This window comes from Lipotes vexillifer, unplaced genomic scaffold (genome assembly GCF_000442215.2).
Source record: "Lipotes vexillifer unplaced genomic scaffold, Lipotes_vexillifer_v1.1 scaffold361, whole genome shotgun sequence".
NCBI lineage: Eukaryota > Metazoa > Chordata > Mammalia > Artiodactyla > Lipotidae > Lipotes > Lipotes vexillifer.
The window spans coordinates 558,786-584,443 of record NW_006787562.1 but is presented as its reverse complement, the minus strand read 5'-3'; the positions used below and the strand labels follow the sequence as shown (position 1 = coordinate 584,443).

Below are 25,658 nucleotides of genomic sequence, written 5' to 3'. Positions count from 1 at the left end.
TGAAGAAAAAATTAACAGCAGGAAGAAGAATGGTGCCTCTCTGCCTTCTTGAAAGGCAGGGATCATGGAGGAACGATCCAGAAATGTTTTATGTCTGTGAACTGAATTTTTGGTAACTAATCTGTAACTCACATGTGGAAACACGTCCTTTGAGAGGATAACCGTCTTAACGCCCCATGTCACTCTACAGCTTACCAAGTTTCCATGGCTCCTGAGCCCAGACTCAAAGTTCAAGGACATCAGTTGAATGGCTCATGGCTCATGGATCATGGCATGGCTTTTAGGAGCATAGATTCTGGAGTCAGGCAGACCTGGATCTGAATTCTATGTTCCCTCCTCTCCAGCTGTTTGACTCTGGGCAAGCTCTCTCTGCCTCAGCTCGACCACTTCTGTAATGGGGATAAAATTCTCTATTCCTTCGTTTTTTCATCTCTGTAATGAAGATAAAACCAGTCTCTACATCATACAGTTGTGAGGACTGAATGAGACAATGACTAGAAAGGGCCTGTACAGTGCCTACAACATAATCAATGTGCAGGGTCTTCTATACATGTAAACCGCTGTCATCAGCAGCAGCAGCATCAACATCAACCTTCCCAGGCCTTTCTAATTCTGCCTCCACCTAAATTTTGAATTTTCCACTCCATTTTCTAAATGTTTCCAATACTTTTTTCTTCTCTGCATCTTGACTCAAACAATTCCAGTTTCTGGGATGCACTTCCCTCCTCAAATCTATATATGCAAATTCTTCCTTTCTTTTGCAACCTACTGGAACACGACGTTCTCTATTTCCTGACCTTCTAAATGGAAACTCTCTTCTTTTTTCTAACTCCTGTGTTGCTTCTGTTGCACTGTCCTACCTTCCCCTGGTATTCTAAATAGTCCTATAAGAACTCAGTCATTATTGTTGTAAATAAATAAATGGATGATACAAGGTCTGGAAAGTGAGGCACAGGAATTTTGCCCTGAGCAAAAAGGAGGTTTTATAGAAGCTTGCCTTTAGGGAGGCTTAGAAGACTTGGGAATAAGAGAGTGCTTTGTGAAATGGTTTTTCAGGAAGAGTTAGGCAGGCGTTATTCAATGAGAATTAGCTGGCAGGAGAGGCCAGAAGCACTCTATTTTCTTCAATTTTCCCTTCTCTCTATTTTAATGATTTCCCTTCTCAGACAAGCAGCCATTATGAGGATGACCTGCAGAAGGGCTATTTCAGGTCAGTTTTGTGGCATAATGAGGCTTGAGGTCTGTAAGTGGCATAGACAGAAAAATGTAACTTTCATTATAAAGGATCATCTCTGGGGTCAGTCAGCAAAGCGCCCATACTCAAAGGGGCTCCACCTACCTCACAACTCTGAACTCAGAGTTCTGCCATTTGCTAGCTGTGCGGCCTTGGGCCAATGACTAAATCTCTCTGAACCTCCATTTCCACATTTGTGAAACATGGATAATGACGGTACCTACCTCAGAGAATTAAGTGAACTGAAGACAGGAAAGCTAACAGGGCAATGCCAGACACACAGTAAACTTTCAGTAAACGTGAGACTTAAGCACACCAACCTTATATTTTTTTTTAAAAAAAAAGGAAGAAACAACAGAATCAATCTACAGATGATTCTTTATGCCAGGCACCATACTGGTCACTATGGGAGGGATTAGCAATGTTATAGGAAGACAGAAATGATATATGTGCAAAAGATTGATTAATAATGCCAGAGTGAAATGTGAAATAACCATCTGTTGCAGGCAGAATAATGACCTTCCCCTCTCCGCCAAAGACATCTGTGTTCTAATTCCTGGAACCTGTGAATATGTTATGTTAAATGGCAAGAGGGATTAAGGTTACAGATGGAATTCACGTTGCTAATCGACTGACCTTAAAACAGAGAGATGGGCTTCTCTGGTGTTGCAGTGGTTAAGAATCTGCCTGCCGATGCAGGGGACACGAGTTCAAGCCCTGGTCTGGGAAGATCCCACATGCCGCGGAGCAACTAAGCCCGTGTGCCACAACTACTGAGCCTGTGCTCTAGAGCCCATAAGCCACAACTACTGAAGCCCATGCACCTAGAGCCTGTGCTCCGCAACAAGAAAAGCCACGACAATGAGAAGCCGGCACACCACAACGAAGAGTAGCCCCCACTCGCCGCAACTAGAGAAAGCCCGCGCACAGGAATGAAGACCCAACACAGCCAAAAATAAAAACAAATAATTTAATTAATTAAAAAAAAAACAGAGAGATTATCCTGGATTATTTGGGTGAGCTCAGCGTAATCACAAGGGTCCTTAAGTGTGCAAGGTGAAGGCAGAAGAGTCAGGGTCAGAGTATAATGTGAGAGACTCAACCAGTCACTGCTGGTTTTGAAGCTGGAAGGGGCTATATACCAAGGAAAGCGGGCATCCGCCAGAATCAGAAAAGGCAAGAGGGCTTCCCTGCTGGCGCAGTGGTTGATGCAAGGTGAAGGCAGAAGAGTCAGGGTCAGAGTATAATGTGAGAGACTCAACCAGTCACTGCTGGTTTTGAAGCTGGAAGGGGCTATATACCAAGGAAAGCGGGCATCCGCCAGAATCAGAAAAGGCAAGAGGGCTTCCCTGGTGGCGCAGTGGTTGAGAGTCCGCCTGCCGATGCAGGGGACACGGGTTCGTGCCCCGGTCCGGGAAGATCCCACATGACGTGGAGCGGCTGGGCCCGTGAGCCATGGCCGCTGAGCCTGCGCGTCCGGAGCCTGTGCTCCGCAACGGGAGAGGCCCCAACAGTGAGGGGCCCACGTACCGCAAAAAAAAAAAGAAAGAACAAGAACAATTTCTCCGCTCGAACCTCCAGAAAATAACACAGCCCTGCCAATAACTTGAATTTAGCTCAAGGAGATTCATTCCAAACATCTGACCTCTGGCAGTTTAAGATGATAAATGTGTTGTCTGAAGCCGCTATGTTTACAATAATTTGTTACAGCCGCAGTAGGAAACTAATACACCATCTATGTCCCAAAGATGAAACAAAGCAGTATTGAGTAATGGATTCCTCTATCATTTAGCTATAAATCAGAAGAGAGTAGCTTAATTCAGTACACATTGATTGAATACCTACTGTGTGAGAGGCAAAGCACTAGGTACTGAGGTATATTGAACATTCGTAAACGTGGTTGACAATTATTAGGTGCTGTTTAGATACCACATTAGCACATTTAATCAGCAGTTACTAAACACCTAATAGTAATCAATGTTTATAAAACCCCTGCCATGCTGGAGACATTCTCATTCAATCCTCATGATGACAGTGCGAGGTGGACATTATTAACATCACCCTTTTACCACTGAAGACACTAAATTGTAGCCAGGTGAATTAGTCCGTACAAGATCATTTAACTAGTATATTGTAGTATCAGGATTTGAGCCTCAGATTCGATGTTTAATCACTGACTCTATTGCATGCTATGTTCTGCAAACAGAAACACAAAACAGATGCAGAACCTGACCTCGGTGAGCTCAGACTTGCAAAGAGCAAGCTGGAGCTGAGTTTAGTGGAGGAGCGGGGTTGGCGGAAGTGGGGTGATGCCTGTGGATCCTGACTGCCACCTCTCTGTCCTACTCACCCGACCTCCAGGTCTGTCCGTCCTGCAGAAAGTCCTAGACACAGCGGCCGAGAAGAACTGGCAGGTGACAGCCGTCAACATTTTGACAACCACAGAGGAAGGATACCGGATGCTCTTCCAGGACCTGGAGAAGAAAAAGGAGAGGCTGGTGGTGGTGGACTGTGAATCCGAGCGCCTCAGTGCTATCCTGGGCCAGGTAGTGAGTGCAGCAAAGTGCCCTCAGGGTGGGCGTGGGAGACAGCTCATGAGCAAGCGGGGTGACCATTTGCCTTTGGTGTTACAAAGAGAGTTCTTGACTAGATGAAACCAGAGTCCTGCCTTCTCACATTCTGTAGTTCATACAGTTTAATTCTGCCACGTTACGAAATAGTGCAAACAGTGGGAGCCTTCACGCAGGACTTCAAATGGTTCTCGGATCGGTTAACCAAAAACTTACCTCCAGTGCTTCCTTTTCTTGTTAAACAGCAAACTACATTGCATTTTAGAGTTTGTGAACTGCTATCACAACCTGTAGAGCCAGATTCCTGGCTTAGCTCTGAGTTCTGTTACCCACTGGTCCAGCATTTGGTTTCTCATCCATTTGGCCCACTGACCAGTTTTGAGTCCAAGGAGGCACCAGGCATCTCCCTTTCCTGGAACACATCCATGTGTCTGAGCAATTAATTGATTGTCCATTCCAAGAAAGGGCACTGTAATCTCAGTAGTCTTTAGCCAGACATCTCTAAGCCATGGTTCCTCCAGTTCTCAGAAGTAAAGCATGTGTCATTGGATAGACATGTGTCACTTGTCTTTTTAAATTACATTTGTGTATTCAGATGAGCTAGCAAGGAAGTAGATTTTGCAATCGTTTTTGAACAGTGCTATACAATTAAAGATGGCAGTTTTAAGTACTTGACAACATGACAGAGCTTGTTAATGGCCCTCAAGACCCCTGGGGCTCCCACAGGGAATCAGCACCAGCTCAGCAATTGCTCAGAGGCCTCGGGAACTGAATAGGAGAGATTTTGAAAGTCAGGGGTTCTTTGAGGCGTTAACTCTGTGCTCTACTTTACAAAGTGTGGATATGGCTTCCCTCTCAGAGAGAGAAACCAGCAAAAATTGTTTCCATTGAGATGGGAGTTTTTTGAGCTGGAGTCATGGGACTGGAATTCTAGTTAAGGAAAGCAGAATAGAGTACTGGTTAAAAGTAGAGACCCTGGAGCTAGACTGCCCGGGATTCACATCCCCAGCTCTAATATTTACTAGCTCTGTGACCTTGGGCCAGGTTTTTCATTTCTACATCTCAGGTTCCTGATCCGTAAAATGGGCATAATAATAATAATAATAACGATAATAACTACCTTTAGAGAGCTCTTGTGAGGGTTAGAAGAATCTATGTATACATGTAAAGCACTTAGAATAGAGCCTGCCCCACAGAAAGTGATATATGTAAGGATTTACCTATTTTGACTATTCATAGTGCCAACTGGTACTGGTTTTCTTTTGTTTTGCTTTGTTTTCTTAGTTAAACTTTTAATTTTGAGATACAAATTCATATGCATGTGTAAGAAATAATACAGAGAGATCCCATGTACCACATATCCAGTTATCCCAATGGTAACATCTTAGAAAACTACAGCAACTATAGTGAAATATCACAACCAGGAAATTGACATTGACATTGATACATTCGAGGTACAGAACATTTCCATCACCAAAGAGACCATCTGTGTTGCCCTTTTGTCCTCATCTGGCTTCCCTCTCTCGCCCTCTTTTTCCCTTTCCTCAGGCACTCTCTAACCTGTTCTCCATTTTTGTAATTTTCTTATTTTAAGAGTGTGATATAAATGGAATTACATAGTATGTAATGTTTGGGGTATGGCTTTTTTCATTTGGCATAATTCCCCGGAGATTCATTCAAGTTGTTGTGGGTATGATACTGCTTTCTTGAGTCACTCCCTCTTTGGCCTAAGTGTACTCATCTGTAAAATAGGAATGAAGGCCCCTGTTCTACAAAGCTTATAAAAAGATTAGATGAGATAGGAGGTAGAGAAAGTGTTGAATGATAAGTTGGTATTCTTAAAGACTGATGACTCCTGCTGTATCATTCCATAGTAAAGATAAAGCTGTTGGTACTATTTTCTGAGTGCTTACCATATACCAGACACTATGCCAAGTTCTTTCCATGTATAATTCCACTTAATCCTCATATCATCTCTATAAAAACAGCTTCTATTAGACCCCCTATTCTATAAATGAAGAAACAAGACATTACACTTGCCTGGGATTTCACATAGAAGGAAAGCAGGAAGTCAAATCTATCTTGGTCGGGCTACAGGGCCCAACCTTTTAAAAATGCAACTTTCAGCACATGTGCTGTCTATAGCTACTCCCTCTGTCAAAGGACAAACTTGTGTTTGCGAAGGAAGGAACTTGTTTGCATGAATATTTTAGATTGCAGTGCATTAACTTTTTTAATCGTTGGATTCTTCTATTCTGAAAAGTAAGACCAAATGCTGAAAGGATCTTACAAATCACCTGATTTACCATTTGCATTCATACTTTACAGATGGGATGACTGATGGTCATATTGGTTGAATGATTTGTCTTGAGTTCAGACAACTAGTTAGTGACAATGACCATGAGTCTAAAAGTTACATCTTCTGATTTGCATTCTGACATCTTAGCATCATCCTAGACTATCTCACACTCAGTAATTGGGATCTTTTCAGTCTAACACAAATGTTCTGCCTAACCTGAGGAGGAAGACAATGATTCCGAATTCCAAATAGGGAATTAACTGCCTGTCTCAGTCTCTAGTGCCCCGACTGGAATATAAGCTCTATTAGCATTTCTGTTTTGTTTTCTTCCCTGCTGCATCCACAGTGCCTTGAACAGTGCTTGGCACCTAGTAGGTATTCAGTAAATACTTTTTGAATGAATGCGAAGAATAGGGAATCAATGAATGCTCTAGGATCCCAAATGTGAGATGGGTCTAGATATCTACAGGTAGCCTTTGACTGGAAAAGAGCCTTTAAGCTGGAGGTAAGAGAATGTAGGGAGGCCCAGAGGGCATGTAGGGGCCAAGGTTCACAGAGGGGCTTAAGAGGCCAAGTGGAGGATGTCAATTGTTTACTGGAAGGCAATGAAAAGGAGATGAACCTGTGATTGTGACCACCTTTGGAAACCACACCAAAGAGTCTGGGGTTTATTCTGTAAACAGTGGAGAGCCAGTGAAGGTTTGTGAGCAGGGAACAGGGTGATTAGAATATAATGCTTATCAATATATAAGACACTTAATTATGTAATACAGTCATTAAGTTCAGAATGAGTTAGAGATGGATGAGGGACACCAGGACCAGGCCATCCATCACCTTACCCTGTTGTATTGTCTTCAAAGTGCTTTTCACCTGCTGAAATCTTGTTCATTTATCTGTTTATATATTTACCATCTGGCTCCCTGCTAAAGTGTCAACTCAGCTCAGTGAGGGCCTGGGGATCTTGCCTCATTTGTTCATAGCTTGTCCCTAGCACATAGCGTAGAGCTTGGCATGTGGCCCATGTTCAATAAATATTTGTTGAGTGAATTAATTAAACAGAGAAGGCTTTACAGAGAAGTTGGGATTAGAGATCAGCCATAAAGGTTATGAATAATCAGAGAGAATGGGAAAGGGCATTCCAGACACAAAGACTGTGAATTAAGGCAATCCAGTGGAAATGAGCTTTGAAGAGATGGGGTGAGTGAGGCAGTGGACTCCAAGTGTACGTTACCTTTATAACAACTTTCTCAGTTTGTAACCCTGTGTACCTGTATCTCTTCATCTGTTTAAGTATGAGTCTCCTCCCAGTAAACTGTGACCTCCAGGACAGCAAGCACCATGCTTGTTTCACTTTCCACTATATCTCCAGCACAGTGCTTGATAGATAGTAAGCACTTAATAAATGTTTGTGAAAGGGAAGCTAGGCCATCAGGTAGGTAGGTGAGTAGATGGGTTGGACGGTTTGTGTTAGGTCAAACCATACGAAATTACTGATTTTTATTGGTCAAAAATCATTAATTATCGGCTGTTTCCTATGTTTCAACCTGTAATTTCATCCTGCAGGGACTATTCTTATCCATTGCCTGGATGCATTGGGTTTCAAACTATCTTTTATTTGCTATTTTGTGCTTTTTAGAAGCTGAATACGTTTCTCATAAAGGTATCTCATTGTTGAAAGAGCAAAAAACCATTTGACAAGAAAATGAAAAAGTAATGAAGAATTATTAATAAAACTATCATCCCAAAAGCCTTGGCACTCCATAGTCCGGAATTTCACATGCTAACCAGTTTCAGAGCATTCATTGTGTGTGCCTGCATTTAATTATTCCCCACATAAAAAAAAAATTGTGAGCCCCTATGCACATACATCCAATTAAGGAGATGTCTGAACGTGGGTGTTAATAACCTTGAAATTTTATTCAGTTACAGAAGAAACCCAAGTGCTTCTCATGTGTTTTATGCGTCCTTGCAACAGTGCGGGGAGAGAGGCACTGAGCAGGGTGTACTAACCTCAATTTGATGATTAAAAAATAGTCATAATAAAGAAATAGATCAAGTTAACTTGCAGGCTCAGCTAGGACTAAACCAAGGACTGTGGTCTTAGCTGTTCCTTGTTGGGTGGAATGTCTGGATGCCCAAGCAAACCGTAGTTCTTTTTACAAATATTCTCTTGCCTGCGATGATTAGGGTTGGTCTGCACATTGAAGATGGATGGGTGTTTGGGGACCCTGGCTCTGAATCAGGCATCATGTGGAGAGGCTCACAATAGCCAGGTCCCTGTCCTGACACTGCTACCATACTGCTGTGGGATCTGGCACATCACTTCGTCTCTCTGGGCCCGGACTTCCCATCTGTACCGTGAGGGGCCGGACCAGATGATCCTGACATTCTCTTCCAGCTTCTGGGTTGAATGGCTCATTGATGTCTGAGTATCCAACGGATTTAGGGAAGAAGGCACAAAATTCAGGGAAAGAAGGAACTGTATCTGAATACGGTCCATTCAAGGATTTGAAGTTCAAGAACTGGGGTGGAATCATCCACCTACCCATTTGACTATCCTTCCACCCATCCACCCATCTGTCCACCCAAGCAGCAGATGTTGTTATAACACTGACAAGGAATTCAATACAACATAAGATTCCCACTATGTATGGGAAGGCTTTATGGAAGAAGGAAAGAAGTGAGCATTTTAGCCTGGACCTTGGGGTTATGATACCACTACTCTACCCCTGGAATCAGGCAAAACTGATGTCAGATCTTACATCTACACTTAATAGCTGGGTAACTTCAGGGAGTTTATTTGACTTCTCTAAGTCTCAATTCCTCATCTGTAAAACAAGGATATCAGCAATGCCACCACCATTGGATGGTTGTGATATTGTAGTTTGGGTACTTAGGATAGAACGGGGCACATTTTCAGTACTCAGTGTTAACTGCTGGTTATTGTTGGTGTAGCTTTAATTGTCAGTATGATTAACGCATCCCCTCTCGTTGTGTTTTGTAGATTGTAAAGCTGGAGAAGAACGGCATTGGCTACCACTATATCCTTGCAAATCTGGTGAGTAGAGGACACTGCAGGCTCTCAAATGGTGGGTCTTTCTGTGTTTGGGGCCCGGCTTGCTTCTGTGGTCCCTGGCTGGAGGGAATGGCGTGGGTGGGAGGGGCACTTCCAAGCTTTGCCTTTTCCCCTTCACATCCCTGCTTGTCAAACCACAGCACACTCAAGGTGAACCTCTAAGCTTCCTTGGAAGAGATCCTGCTGGTGGGCAGGCCTTCCTCAGTCATCACAATTCCAGCTTTAATCGGCTCTGCCACTTGGCGATAAGAACAAAATCACCACATCTTTGAATGATACAACATGTTTTGACCCCACTGGTTTTGACCCTCTATTTTGACACCAGTGATAGTTTTACTGTTTATAAATATAAATGTTTAAATCATAATGATACTAGCGCTGACAGATCTTTAACCAGAAACAGTTTTACAGCATAAACAATATTATGTCAATTTAGTTTTTATTCCCTTTTTTATGTGGCATAGACAAGCTGTCTTTTAAAAAAAAATTTTATTTTCATTTTTATGTGCTGCAGTTATTTTTATTGGGTGTAATCATTTTCCATGGTACGAAGACTTGACTCATAAAATAATTTTTTGTACATGTTAAATTTTACCTAGCAACATGCACAATTATGAGTTTTCTTTTGTGACCATTGTTTTTGACAAGTCTGTTTTTCCTGCGTCATGTTTTGCTCCTCTTACTTTTTTAATCATGAAGTTTGATATTTCTAGTAGTTTCTTCCCAAAGCCAAATGTAATTTTATTTTGCCTGTCTTATTTTCTAAAGAGCTAATTACATGCCATCCAGCTCATCCACTTAAAGTATACAATTCAATGGTTTTATATATATTCACAGAATTGTGAAACCATCACCACAATCTCATTTTTAAACTTTTTCATCACCCCCCCCAAAAGAAACCCATACCCATTAGCAGTGATGCCCCACTGCCCCCCAAATTCCTCCAGCCTTAGGCAACCAGCAATCTACTTTATAACCTTATGGATTTGCCTATTCTGGATGTTGCGTATAAGTGGGAATCATAGAATATTTGGTCCTTTGTGGTTGGCTTCTTATACTCAGCATAATGTTTTCAAGGTTCATCCATGTTGTAGCACGAATCGGTACTTCATTCCTTTTTATTGCCAAATAACATTCCATTATACGGATGTATCCCATTTTGTTTATCCATTCATCAGTTGATGGACACTTGGGTTGTTCTCACTTTTGGACTATTGTGAATAATGCTACTATGAACATTTGTTACAAGTTTTTCTCTCGAGCATAAACCTAGGAGTGAAATCACTAGGATACATGGCAACTCTATGTTTAATATTTTGAGAAACTCAGTCAAGACAGTCAAAACTGCTTTCCAAAGTGGTTGCATCTCCCAGCAAATTTTTTTTTGAATCTTATTTTATTTATTTTCCAGCAAATTTTAATAAATAACAAATTTTGCCATGTGCCAGTTTGAGCAATTGTCAGATTTCCTTAATGATAGCTTTTTCTACAAAGTTTGCTTATTATCCTGGCCTGTCTTTATGATTTTCCGTGTTTCCTTTAAGATGTGATTTTTAGCTTTTTGTCTATAACAAATGATATCACTCAGTTTTAGCAATGTTATTTTGTGTTGATTATTCCTGTGAGTAATATTAATTATTAATTGAACAAGAGACGGATATTTTCTACTTGCTTTTGGAACAAAGATCACTAATAGAACAAAGGCACAGGGGCTGGGTGTATGTAAAGGTCAAAATGGCAGGATCTAAAACACCTTGCCTAATTCTTAAGCTCTGTCTCTCTTTCTGGGTGGATCTCCAGCCTCAGATCCCTGGCTTAACCTTCGCTCCCCTTCAAAACTCCCTTGCCTTGGCTGTCTTAATAGTTCAGGGTCAGGACTGGAAATAAGACGGACTTCTTGCGATTCGTTAATTTAGACCCAGCTGTTAATAGATATATATGCTACCTTTCTCAGAGATATTTGCATTTTAAATGGCAGAAGGCCATCCAAAGATTTTTGGGGAACCAAGAGTTTCACCCTCAAAAACCATTTGGAAGGGACTTCCCTTGGAGGTCCCGTGGTTAAGAATTCGCCTTCCAATGCAAGGGGTGCGTGTTTGATCCCTGGTTGGAAAGCTAAGATCCCACATGCCTCACGGCCAAAAAAACAAAACATAAAACAGAAGCAGTATTGTAACAAATTCAATAAAGGCTTTAAAAATTAGAGTCCACATTAGGGCTTCCCTGGTGGCGCAGTGGTCGAGAGTCCGCCTGCCGATACAGGGGACACAGGTTCGTGCCCTGGTCCGGGAAGATCCCACATGCTGCGGAGCGGCTGGGCCCGTGAGCCGTGGCCACTGAGCCTGCGCTAGTCCACATCAAAAAAACTCTTAAAAAACAAAAAAAAACCCAAAAAAACCATTTGCAAGGATGAAATTTTTGACTTCATAAGGAAGAAAACTCTTGACACCCCTTGAATCCCAGATCCTTAGTCCTAGAAGGGACTTAGAAAGTCAGCTGTATCTAAGTCTCATTTGCTTATAGGGAAACATTTGCTTGTAGTCAAACCAGCAAGATGGTGTGATTTGGCCAGGGTCACACAGCAAGTCAGTGATAGAGTGAGGCCTGGCACCAGGGTTAGTGGGCAGCACCCAATGCCTTTTCCACTTCATCAGGACATCTCTCAGCACAGACCACGTGGGCACCCTGTTGCTTGAGAATACACAGAGCAAGGTTGGGGGCATGCATAATCACCTCTCCACGGTAAGATAGAAATTACACATCAGTGGCCTCAAAGCCACCGAATGACCTCAGGTAATTACATCGCTAGGCTCCATCTGTTGCCAAGTGACCCCTCGGTCACAACATCACCAAGTCAGCCCTTTGGGTGTCTGTTTCCTTCTGTTCTGCATTCTTTTTTTTCCCCTGACCTAATGAGCTCTCAAATCCTTACAACGGCCAACTAACAGGACGCAAATTGCATATAGCATCCAAATACAAAAGACTTGCATGTTCCAATAGATTAGTTGATAATTAGGCATCAAATTACTAATTAATTCAGTCTGAAACATAGTCGAGTATGTGCAGTGTGTCTTTCTTCCCCCTTCAGAGGAATAAAGCAATTGATAAGATGACAATTTTTAGAAATTCCGCCACATAATTAGCCTGCTGCTGCATGGAACTGACCCCCTCCTTCAGAGTGTTTGTGATTAGGGTGTAATAATAGAGTTAGAAACTAAGGAAGGAAGCTTCTGAAAGATTTAACAAAAAGAGGGAGCTACATTTTATTTTGCAGTTCTTTCTGTCCCTGTCAGAATGCAGGAGCTTCAAAGAAGCCAACAGCATTCTTGTAACAGAGCACTTTGGAGGGATGTTTTTCTGGCTTTGGAGGGCCGCTAGAAGAGAGGATGGAAGGATACTGTGGGTCAGAGAGGAGAGCTTTATAACAGGGAGTCATAAAAAAAAGAACAGAAAAGAAAAGCCATGCTTTTTGTCCAGATACCATCCTCAGCTAGTATCTTTGTGATCTTGGGCAATTTTCCAGCCCTCAGTTTCCACATCAGGAAGAATAGTTCCTATTCTATATGCTCATGGAGTCACTGGGGAAACCAAACATGTTGCTGAATGCCACCGTGCCTTGAAAGAGTTAAAGTGTTCTGCATAGGTGAAGAATCCCAACTTCGTATACTAAATCTACCCATCTGTACATACTCACATGTTGTGTCCGTATGTATACATGCATATATATGCCTGTGCATATATATGCTGATATATATATTCATATTTTATATATGATAGGATAGATGTATATTTATATTTCTATAGCATTGGTATGTCCATAAAGTGAACTTGAACCTTGCAGAAATTGGTGAACTCTACCATTATTTCTTAAAGAAGCCCCTGGGCCCTGGAGCCCCCTGATGAACCAAGCTCTCTTGTCTGGCTGTCAGACCTCCTCCAAGCCCAGCACTGACTCGGTTTTCACTCCCTACTCTGAGACTGTGATCATAGCAGACAGCTACCAGCCAGAGCTCTCCAGAGTTATAGCTCTTTATCTCTGTGATGCATCAGCCGCAAATCTTAGAACAAATTGGTGTTTCTCAAAAGGAAGATATGTGGACTCTACTATGCATCTGCACAGTTTAGGAAACACTGAGCCAATGGTTAAATTCTTCAGTCCACTGAGACTGCAAACATGAGTACTTACAGCATGGGACAAATGATCAGATTGTTTATATTGGTGATTTGACTTTCACTGAAATAAAAAAGCACAACATTTAAAAATTCTTGTAGAGAACTAGCAGACCTTTGAGAATTTATAAAGGGTCCAGCAGATCCCAGTTTGAGAAACACTGAATGACTGAAGATATTGGTTGTCTTTCTGTGTGGACCATATGGTGCCTCCTGAGGCATCAGTAACAATAACAGCAACTCCTTTCATTTTTACACCAATTTATAGCTCATGTGATGTTTTGGCATGAATCACACCACTAGGTTTTGAACCTTGCAGTACTCCTATGACATAAGCAAGGGAGAATTCCTCATCCTCACTTTATAGAAACGAGAACTGAGAATCCAAGATGTTACATGACTGATCTGCAGAGGGGGAAGGCAAGCACTCCTCAATGGAGTCTGGCTCTCAGGAATCTGGCAAAAGCCAAGTGATGTGATCATAAGAATAGGATGACCAGGCTAACCTGAGCCATTGAACTAGAATTTCTTAAACCCCTAATAAGTAACTACAACAATAATAACAATGGTGATTACTATTATTCATTGAATGACTGCTACATTCCAGACACTATGATATATACTTAAACAGTTACCTATTAAATCCTCATAATTGTCCTGGAGGTTGATAATATTATCCCCATTTTTCAGATGAAGAAACTAATGTTCAAAAGATTCGTGAGTTTTCCAGAGACAAAGTTTATAAAGTCATGGAGCTGGGCTTCCCCTCCAGGACTAGAGAACTCCAAAATCCATATTCTTATACTGTGCCATGTGACTGCTGAGCATGGGGGAGGTGGAGATGGGTGCAAGGGGGACACAGGCTCTCGATAAGAGGGCTTCAGTTTAAATTTTGCCTGCAGTTGCAGCAATAAACCTGGAGCTCAAACTCAGGCTCTCAAACTCCCACTGGGTATCTTTTCCACTGTATACTGATAGAATTTCATTATAATTATACAGTTGGCCCTCCATGTCTGTGGGTTCCATGTCCACGGATTCAACTGACTGCAGGTCAAAAATATCTGAAAAAAAATCCAGAAAGTTCTAAAATGCAAAACTTGAATTTGCCACACAGCGGCAACTATTCACATAGCATTTATATTGTATTTCTAGCTATTGACACAGCATTTACATTTTATCAGGTATTATAAGTAATCTAGAGATGACCTACAGTATACGGGAGGATGAGAGTACATTATATGCAAATACCATTATGCCATTTTATATAAGGGACTTGAGAATCTGCAGATTTTGGTACCTGCGGGGGTTCCTTAACCAATCCCCCATGGATACCAAGGGACAACTGTGATTTCTAGTGCACAAAGTAGCTGAGGGAGACACACGGAGGACAGGTCACCCCAGGTCTTACTGGGGAATTTGGGGACCGGGGTGGTCAGCCATTTCCGCCATGTGGATGCAGATGACCTCCTGTGAAATGTTAGAGTTGGCAGTTCTGGTCCATGTGGCGGCTCATCCAAGCCCCCAGCTCCATGCTGCTACCTCTTTGCTATATCAGTCTTGAGAAGAAACTGCTCTTTCATCTCCTTGCTCCCCTGTGGTGAGAAAGCTACCTCTGCCTTCTGTAAGGCCAAGCTCGGCCGCTTTCTTCTGCACATGCCATCTCAATACCACCCACGGTCACGACTGGCTCCTGCATGGTTCCTCTAGTTAGGGAGCTGGAGAAGTAGTTGGGAAGGGTAGCTCTGGGTCAGACAGACCTGAGTTTGAATTCTGGTTTTATATTTATTAGCTGTGTGATATTAGTAAAGTGACCTACCTTCTCTGAGTTTTCATCACCTCATCTGTAAAAAAAAAAGGAATGTGGTATCATCTACCTCCTCATGGGCTATCATGTGAATTAAATGAAATAATACTTTATAAGTGCTCATAGTAATATTTAAGCACTCAGTAAACGTTAACAATGTCCACCATCATAATCATTGTCATCACCATCATCATCATCGTTAGTAGTAGTGGGGAAAGAAAACACTAAATATCTGGGGACAAGATACTATCCTTGAGGTCCCTCAACCCCCTGCCAAACTCAATCTCATCCACAACTGAAACCCAATTATGTAATACCTTCCTCCCTGTTTGTCTGTAAGCTCCTGGAAGAAGGAATATGTCTGCCTTTCTCACTGATGAATTCTCAGTTCACCAGGCAAAGTGACTTGCATGTAATGGTGTTCTTTAAAAATTCACTGAATGAATGAATGAGTGAGTGAAATGACTTCTCAGGAAATAAACAGTGTTGGTACCCACTTATTACAGGCACTTAAAGGCAAATTCCCTGTGTCTATGCTAAAAGAAGCAGAGATCAGGGATCGTGGGACTATGAATACAGCTAAGAATATGCAAATGAGTAGCTAGAGATGGGCCTCAGAGGGCATCTAGTCCACTTCCCATAAAAGGCCAGAATCTCCTCTACAACATCCCTAACAGAAGCCCATCCAGCTGGTTCCTGCTTGAATAATACCCCGTGATAAGGAATAGTGTATTAGGAACCACCTATCCTGCTTGTTCTTGGTATATGCTCCTTCAGCCTGGATGACCCCCTGTCCCCACCCCTCCCCATGCCTTCTCACAGGACAGGTTCTAACAGCCAGCCAAATGAACATCAAAAATGAACCAAGCATGTCTGTGTGCCTTCCACTGCACTGGGCTCATACCAGAAGCACTAAGAAGCATGCGGGGGGGCTTCCCTGGTGGCGCAGTGGTTGAGAGTCCGCCTGCCGATGCAGGGGACGTGGGTTCGTGCCCCGGTCCGGGAAGATCCCACATGCCACGGAGCAGCTGGGCCCGTGAGCCATGGCCGCTGAGCCTGTGCGTCCGGAGCCTGTGCTCCACAACGGGAAAGGCCACAACAGTGAGAGGCCCATGTACCGCAAAAAAAAAAAAAAAAAAGAAGCACGCGGTTTTCCTTTTGTCCTGGAAGCAACTTTGCTTTGTCTTCCAGCTAAATTGGAACATGTAAATAAAATTTTAAAAGGATGCCAGAGAAAAATCTTCTGTGAAAGTAATGCAAGCCCCATAAGCTGCCACCCCAACTGCCAGAGCCTGGCGGTCAGAGGCTCGAGAGGCCCCTGGAGGCTGCAGGTTTCTGGGAAGGATCATGACGGTGCATCCATGCAGCCAGTAGTCCTATGAAGAGTGTGCCTTTGCACTGGCTTGAAGAATCCCAAAGAACCAGAGTTGAAGGGTCCCCAGGAGCTCGTCTCACCCAACCCCTCCCGCATTTTGTAAAAGAGGCACTTAAGACGCAGAGAAGGGACATAACCTGTTTGAAGTCACTCGGAAGTTGAACAGGAGGGCTGGGATTTGGAGCAACTGTTTGTTCTGTTCTTTGTGGCTTCTTTTAGCCCACTGCTGCCTCTCAGTTCCGTGTGTGTGTGTGTGTGTGTGTGTGTGTGTGTGTGTGTGTGTAAGAAACATATAGAAATAGGAGACAGAGAGAGGTTGAGAAGCACTCCCTCCCCACTCCCCCTGCCCTCTCAGTCACCCCTCACTGATGGAGTCCATCCCAGTGTCCTCTGCTCCCTCCCACACAGCCCTCCCTCTCTCCCTCGGCTTCACCTCACTCTTCTGTAGCAGTGAGAACACATGGCTTACTTTAGGATCACCAGAGCTTACACTGCAGAGAGCCCTTGGAAAGGAAGAGAAAATGGATGGATAGAAAATCAAGTCCCAGAACCCAAAGGATGCTCCCTTCCTACGTGGTCCAAGCATCCCATCAGGCAAGGGCAAGGCAGAGCATATGTTACTCTTTGCAGTCACATCCCATGCTCTAGAATAATCCATTCTAGAGAACTGAGAGTTTCTGCATCCGTCCAAGAAAGGTGAGATTATATTCTCATTTTACGAGAGAGGAAAAGGAGGTCTAAGTTGCTGAAGAAAGTTTTCCAAGGTCATGTGGCTAAAACTGGAATTTGAACTCAAACCTCTCTAATTCCAAAGATTAGGTTTGTTGTCCATTGGGCAACACTGCCCAAATCAAAGAAACCTTGGTGACTCTCAGGCCTGGTATTATAACTGAGAAAGCTCAGAAATAAACTCCTTTTCTTCTGAAACTGCCTGGGTTTGAATTTTCGCTCAGTCACCTACTAGCCGTGTGACCTCGGGCAAGTCATCTCACCTCTCTGTACCTCAGTTTCCTCATCTGTAGCTGGGAATATTAATGCATACCTCACAAGATAAAGTGAGTTAATTTATATCAAGTTTTACAACAGTGAGCGCAGCAGAAGCCTGGGGTCTCATCCCAACTCTGCCACTGACTCATTATCCTTTGCAAAAAAAAAAAACTATTTTTTTGAGGGTCTCAATTTGTTCCAGATTTGTTCAAGGGTTTTCAAAAGGACCTTTCCAGATGTGCAACTTACGGTTCTGGTTTTCCTGCCTCTCTCTGTGGTCCAGAGGTGCCAAAACAACATTCTCGAAGCCACATTGGCTCCCTTCATTCTAAGGGAGAAGCCACTCCATTCATCTCAAGCACTGGGTGTTTGCACCCTTTGCTCTTGCCAGCCATGCACACCTTGGCTGATTTGGAAAGGCCATTTCCATGCTCAGTCAGTGGGTTATTTCAGATATGCAAGCGAGCAGCTGCAACTCCTCTTCCAGAGCATGGAACCCCCTTGCCACTACCAGCTCAGAAGCAGGAGGGACAGACCCCTCAAGTACCTATTTTGGCAGGAGGTTGGGGTAATATGTAACTAGAATGGTTCAGTCCCCACTTCCTTACTTGTCCCTTTTTTTAAGACAGAAAAGCAAACAGACTCTAGAGTACTCTAGGTGAGTACTTATTATGCACCAGACACTGTCCTAAGAATTTGATAACGATTAATGCAGTTAATCCCTATGAGATAGCTGCTATAATGATTCTTATTTTGCAGTAAAGGATGCCAAGGCACAGAAAGGTTGAGTAGCTTGCCTGCAGTCACAGAGCTAGGTGGTGGCAGAGCTGAGATTTGAATCCAGGTTGATGTGTACACACACTTCCTCTGATTCACCACCCTCTGTCACTCTGATTCAGAATCTCCGAGCATGTGTGCTTTCCAATTAGAGAGTTCTTCCCTGCACTCTTCACTCAGCCAAAGCCTCCTCTTCTTTCGGCTTCCTTGCTTCCACTGGGAGCCTTCCCTGAGTTCCAGGTTCAGGTTTTGTTCTACCTACTTTGCTCTACAGTTATGTGGGTAATATGGGCCTTTCTCACTAAACCTTAAGTAACTTGAAAACAAGGACAAAGCCTATCTTACTCTCTGCTGCATCCTTTGTCCAGTATGTACTTGGCAATATTAGATCCTCACGGGTGAATGAGTGAGTGAATGAATGAATGAATAACAAGAATATTCCTTTCCCCATTCCTAGTAGGTTTCGAATTTATCATACGTTTGGACTTTCATTCATTCTTCACCAAGCATTCATTGGGTGCCTACTCTATGGGAGTCCCTGAGAATGTTTAAGCTGGCATTTCATCAAAGGTGGGCTTGCTATAGTCTTTACCTGAGCCTCACTGGACAGGAAGGTTTTGGTCATGTGAAAGGAAGGTATTGCTGGTTTCAAGTCTGCCAGGAACTCCAGCCATAAAAGCCCACCCCACCCCTACCCTCTGGCTCTTGTTCTGAAGTGGCCGTGGCCAGGTGTCACCCATGACTGTAACCAATTAGAACAGAATTAAGAGGAAGGGAGGTTCTGAAAGACCAACCAACCCCAGGCCAGATACTGCACTTCTTTATTCATGCATTGACAGCCCAATCTGGGGGCCCCTGACCTTCTGCCACAAAATGCCAGCATTTTATCCTAAACCCACAGACTGAGAGAATTTGGTTTGTGAGATCCCAACTACCTTTTTAAATAATCTGTCAGCAGTGGACTTGTGTTTGGGGGATAGGTCTGTTTGTATGTTTGCTGATATCCAAGTGTACAGGTGCCTGCCTCCCTGGTTTCAAATGTACTTGGGTAAGAGTTAACACTAGTGGTTTTTTCCCAAGTCGAATGGTGTTTTAGCTGGTTTAAGCACAGCTTCAATGTCTTATTGACTTGGCAGGAACCAGATAAGCCTATGTTATGAGGCTTAAGGCTTAGAGGGTAAGGACGCATTCAAGTTTCGGTCGGTTAAAGTGGCTAGAATAGGAAAATCTGAAGACCTTATGCAGAGACATGGTTATTTGAGGACACAACAAAGTCCTCACCCCAGGAATATTCCATGAATCCGTGTACATCCATATTCATGTGCACACACCTGTGTGATCACAGAATTGTAGATCAAAGCTGGAAAAGCCCTTAAGAGAGAAATCGACTGGCTCAGAAGTTTCCAAACTTTTCCATTTAAAGCTCTAGTTTCAAATGGAATCTTGGGGAGAACCCCAGTATGTAAAACAGATAAAAAGCAAAGCTGCTCTGGTGGAAGAGGGAGGGTGGGAATCCAGAACCTCATCCTCCTGCCCTCCCGCTAATTCAACTTGGTAGCCTCTGAAATGCCTACAGCCTGGGACAACAGTTTGAAAGATCATTGATCTAGCCAATGCCCTCATTTTGCAGATCAATAATCTAGTGCCTGGAGAGGGTGAGAACACTACCCAAGGGTAGACAGCTCATGAAGTTCAAAGACAGGACAAAACTTATGCGGTTGTCCCTAAAATTATTTTCCTGACACTACTTATTTATGACCCAGTTCAGAATATACTACACACAAAACAGTCAATAACAAAACCTCTTTGGTCCACAAGATGAGAGCTGAGAGACTGACAGGTGACAGGATGGAAACTTACAAGAAAACCATGAAGAGGGTGAGTGAAGACATTTGTTGTATATGTTTCACCCCCTGGTGTGAATCAAGCAGTCAGCCTGCTCCAGTTACTGGGCTGTGGATACCGTGGGGACCGAGGCTCCTGCTCTCTAGGGTCACACGGTCTTCTAGGTCTAAAGGAGATGAGAAGCAAGGCTGCAGTCAGAGAGAAAGCTGGGAAAGACCCCAAGAGAGAGAGAAATAAAGAGCTTTGTGGTTCACATCCCAATGACCAGCACCCACTAAAAGAGCTGAAGACTAACACCTGGGTCTCCTAGAAACCTGCTAATTCCTTCTTAGTATAAAGATGCAGGCCATTGCAAGGGCTTCATTGCAGGACAGAAGATAAATGAATCAGACTGATGGGACTAACGTTGAGGGGGCAGAATGTACAATGGCTAGAAAAGAAGCCCAGAGTCTTGTCACTTGCTATGACTATGGTCTCTGCCCCTCACTTTCTATGTTATGTTAGGCAGAAGCTACTCCATTCATTTAAGACTCAGTTTTCTAATTTTCAGTGTGGGAATGATAAAAGTACCTGCTTCACAGGATTGTCACCGGGATTAAATGAGATCATATAAAGAAAGCTCTCAGCACAGTGTCTGCTACTACACAGTACAGGTCTGATACACGTTAGGCACGGTGGTTGTTACTGTCATTATTATTTTAGCCAAAGTCTGCATCCCATGACTTCTGTCCATTGGTTGGTGCTGGCCTGCCTTCCAGAACCTTAGAGAACAAATCTTCTACCTCTCTCCCACGACAGCCCTTCTGGGATTCAAATACCGCCTTCACTTCCCTTCTTAGTCTTCCATTATTTTCAGGTTGAACATCCCCACTTTTTTCAAGCATTTCTAATGGAACCAGACTTTTCAAGCTGTACTTCCCTATAACTACCCTCTCTGTGGAGCTGTCATCTAAGAATTTATCTGACAACTTGGGGAAACCTGCCACATTCAACTTGTGCCATTCAGAGTATAAAGTGCAAGTTCTTCAATTCGTTCTCATCTTGCCTCTTCTAGATCTCAAGGGGAGGAGATGGAGGGAGTGCTCTCTCCGGCATCCCAGGTCTTGTTAAAAAACCTTCTCCTTGGCCCCTTAACGGTGTCCGCCCAAGCAGGACGATGAGGGCTGAATAGCTTGTATGTGACCCCTGGAAAGAACCCCAGAGAAAAAGGAAACCTGGCTTTGAAGATAAAGCTTTTTATCCTTTGAAAGCCGTGTTCCTATACACCTGCCTCCTGTTGGCTCAGGTGTCTTGCCTGACCCAGTGCCTGGTTTCAAAGCAGTTGTAACCTCTTCTGACCCAGTGATAGTGATGATGGTGAATGTGATGGTGATAATAATAACATTCATAATCACTGATGATTATAATAACATTCATTAAGCACTTACTATGTGCCAGACACAGCTCTAAGTGCTTTGTGTATTTTTTTTTAAATCTTGCTCCAGTTCTATGATGTAGGTGCTATTATATCCGCATTTTGAAGACCAGAGAGCTAAGACTCAGAGAGGTTAAATAACCAGTAAGCACACATAATCAGGTTCTTTTGTTTCCAGGCACACATGATAATTAATAATGATAACTCAGAGCTTCCTCGTGATCCTCAAAGCATTTTCTAAATCTTTACAGCAACATGAAAGCATGTCTAATGTAATTATACTGTTAAATATCTCTTTAGGGTATTATAATTATTTGAAAAGCCTTTTCATTCTAATCCTTTGAAAATTATCATTGAGATACGAGAGATGGAATGACTATATTAACCAGTGTAATTAATTGAGCACTTTTTCCCCCAGTCATTCTATTCAAATGACTGGTCAGCATTGCACTGCCTTCTACGATGAGTACATAGGGAATACAGATCCTAATCCCAGCTACCCCTCTAGCCAGCCTACAACTCGAGGCCACTAGTCTCCTCTCTGGACAACGACGGGTGTGACCTGATCGCCAGCATCTTTGCTTCAGGCGTCCGTAAACCTAAACTATGGCCCACGGGTCAAATCCAACTGCTACCTGATTTTGTTTGGCTCATGAGCTAAGAATGGTTTTACGTTTTTTAATTATTAGAAAAATGAAAAGTGATACTTCATGACGTGTGAAAATTATGTGAAATTCAAGTCTCAGTGGACACAGCCATGCTCATCCATTTTCTATTGTCTAGGACGGCTTTCGTGCCATAATAGCAACACTGAATAGCAACACTGGTTACGACAGAAACCACATGGCCCACCAGCCTAAAAAATTCACAGTATGACCCTTTATCAAGAAAAATTTGCTGACTCCTGGTATAAATGTGGGGTAGGTGGGCACTAACAGACTTCGTATAAATCAGAGGCTTGAGAAACATCTAACCAATCTCTAACCGCCATCATGGTGTCAAGAAGAGAAACCTACTGTGCTCTCCCACAGATGTTGCTTTAAGACAGAAAGCTGTATTGGAAGGCCCCTCTTTGGCAGAGTGAGACACCTGTTCTAGGCTATTAACTGTCAGCCACACTGTCTGAGCTTCTCTGTCCCTCTGTCTGGGGCAATATGGAAATGCCATCCTAAAGCTAGCCTCCTACTTTCCTCCACTGGCAAAGCAGTGTAACACATAGACGAAGAAGACAGATTTGATGGCTGGACCATAGCTGGATTCCTTGCTTGCTGGGTGACCTCAAGGGAGTTTCCAAAGGTCTCTGAACCACAGCTCCTCACACATAAAATTGGGACAGATACTCACTCATTTACGCAAATGAGCACCCGGTGCCTACTGTGCATTCACCTCTCAGGGTTGTTTGGGGGGATTAAATAGGATTATGTATATAAAGCATTTTAATAGAATGTCTGGCTCAGGATAAGAGCTTGGGAAATGTTTAATAAATCTAAGGGTGACTCTCGATTATTTCATTTTTCAGTTTTAAATGACAACTTCATAATTCTCAAAAGGCTGTGTAGATAAGTTATATAATGCATAAGAAGTGACAGCTTTGCCATTGTTGTCATTTCTGTTATCCTGAGGAGCAATGCTTCTGAAGCTGCATTTCAGTAGAGCATTTAACAGCGCCAGTGTTCTTTAATTCCAGGCCAGGAGACAACAAATTAGGCAGGGCTCCCTTAACAGACCCTATCAAAGAGTCAACCAATGCCATGACTTCTCTTCCCTGTTCTGCCACTGCCACTCCCTCCCACAATTTCCAGGGACTTAACAGATGATTTTGAACCAACAAGATATATCAAAATTATCTGAGGATCTATTTTTATTTTTTAACAGTACTAAAAAGAAAACATATTCACGTGGTAAAAAAGAAAAAAATTATTCCCTCATTTTGTGTCTTTTACCTAACAGCACAGATAGGAGCTTATTTTATCATTCTTTGTCCCTTCCTTCTCAGGGGAGCTAAGGAGTTCAGTTAGAGGTCCCATCAGTTTGATTAGATATAACTTGAGATTTGGTTCCAGTAACCTTGTAGTCAGACACTCTGGTGATGGAGTTGAGTGGCATTTATGTTTGAATAAACTCTGCCATTTCCTATGGCCCCCATTACATTGATGTGGGCAGTCAATACAAAATGCCTGGGAGCTTGTTACAGATTTTCAAGCGACAGAATTTGACTGCAGGAGTTTGCTTTCATTTTATTCTCTCAATAGTTATTTTATGAACAAGATGTTCTTTTTAAGATCTCTAAAAATTATGGGAAGTCTCTCAACTGTGCATTAGCTTTTAACCAGGGGTGGGATGGTTGTACTCTTAGGTAGTAGAACATCTTTGAATGCCTATTGGGTACGAGAACCTAATTCTGATTTCATCTGTACTAAAAGCTTGCTAGAAACTGTGCAATTCAGTAGACCCCTGTGAATGTCTGTAAACTGTAGCTATGGGAAAAGTTAATCACAAAATATATTTCCAACATGAGCTTCTCTTTTCAAACAATTAAAATCATCCACTGGCATTTACTGCCTGGTGATCACACCTCCCCTTAGCTAATAAGCATTCTTGCTTGAGGAAAGTCTTTGGCTTTTATTCATTCACCCAACAAATATGTATTGAGCACCTACTCTGTGCCAGGCATTGTTCTAGGTGCTATGTTCTAGTATACATCCGTGAACAAGACAGAAAAGGTCCCAGCCCTCACGGAGCTGACATTCCAACCTGAGGAGGATAAGGGAATAAATGAGCAAACGAGATCATCTCAAATGGTGATAAACAGAACACTGAGAAGGAACTGACTGGACTGGGTGTTGCGGGTGACTTGACTGGGTTCTACTAGAAATAGGTCTTAAGACAGCCATTCAAGTACAAGCAGCTTCTTGGGATGTGAATCCCAGAAACAACAGCAGGGAATCAGGGATGTGAAGTAGGGAAGGGACAGCAGGCATCTGATAAAAGTGCATAACCAAGACAGTTACCCCTCGGGGCTACGGAGCTCCATCCTTTAGGGAAGCTCTAGACCTGGGTGTAGAGCATGCCTCAGGGTTACCCCACCCAGGGAAGAGGATTCTGGGGTATTTATCTACGAACTCCCCATCTGTCAATGGTTGAGAGCTGCTCTGGGTGAATGAAATCCCTGATACGTCTGCCTTACCCTGCACGCAGGTGAAGTAATAGGTATTTGTAGTTAGTATATAAAGTGGAATATCAGTGTCTACGGGCTGGGGGAGTGGAAATCAGCAGGGCATCAAGAGCATCTACCACAGGGCAAGAATTGAATCTTACATAAGGGGTCAGGAAAGAGCTGTCTGAAGAGAGTGCATTTTAGCTGAGATCCAAAAATACGGGCAGGAGTCAGCCAGGGAGAGCTCACTTCCAGGCAGAGAGAACAGCTAGGCAAAGGCTCGGGGTGGAACTGAGCTTCATTTGTTTATAAAATAGAAATAATAAAGAACCGCAGAACTATAGAGGCATGGGGCGGGTGGGATGTCTTTGAGTCATGAAGTCACTGATGACTAGATCTTTTAGGTAAGGAAACTGGATCAAGTCAGTGAGAAATGAAGAGACCTGGGCAGAGCTGGGGCCAGCGCTCCGGGCTCTCAGCTGCCAGTCCTTGGCTCTCCCCAACCTCAATCCACCAAACTGCTTCCCCTGCTCGTTCCCCCATTTCACCCCCAGGGATCTGGCAGTTTCTCCAAGCTGTGGAGCTCAGACAGCAATGACTTTATGATCCCTGCTCAAATTCCTGCAGTGGGCCGCCAATTATACCTTAAAAAGAAACCCAGGTGATCACAATGCTTTATGTGATCCAGCCCTGGGCTGCCGACTGCATTTCCCGCCCTCTTTCTCACTCACTCACCGTGCTACAGTCACACCAGCCTTCTAACGTTTTCTGGAACATGCCACACATCCTCCGACCTCTGAGCCAGAACGCTCTCCCCCAGATTTCCCCAGAGCTCACTCACACGGCTTCACTTCACTCAGGTCCCTGTGCTGACACCACCATCTCAGGGAGGCTCAAACGGATCATGACTCCAGGGCATGGCACTGCCCTCGCCTCCCAACCTCTTTCCC

The 25,658-nt window shown here is 43.2% G+C and overlaps 1 protein-coding gene across 6 annotated transcripts in view; it reads left to right on the top strand.

The window, feature by feature from the left end:
- The window catches only part of GRIA1 (glutamate ionotropic receptor AMPA type subunit 1), a 313,635-nt gene that overhangs the window by 164,954 nt on the left and 123,023 nt on the right, over window positions 1–25,658 (top strand). For all 6 annotated transcript variants that reach the window (XM_007460314.1, XM_007460311.1, XM_007460312.1 and 3 more), the window contains 2 exons: window positions 3,596–3,780; window positions 9,108–9,161. In XM_007460314.1, the coding sequence (XP_007460376.1) occupies window positions 3,596–3,780; window positions 9,108–9,161 (239 nt within the window). The remainder of the gene's footprint in view (window positions 1–3,595; window positions 3,781–9,107; window positions 9,162–25,658) is intronic.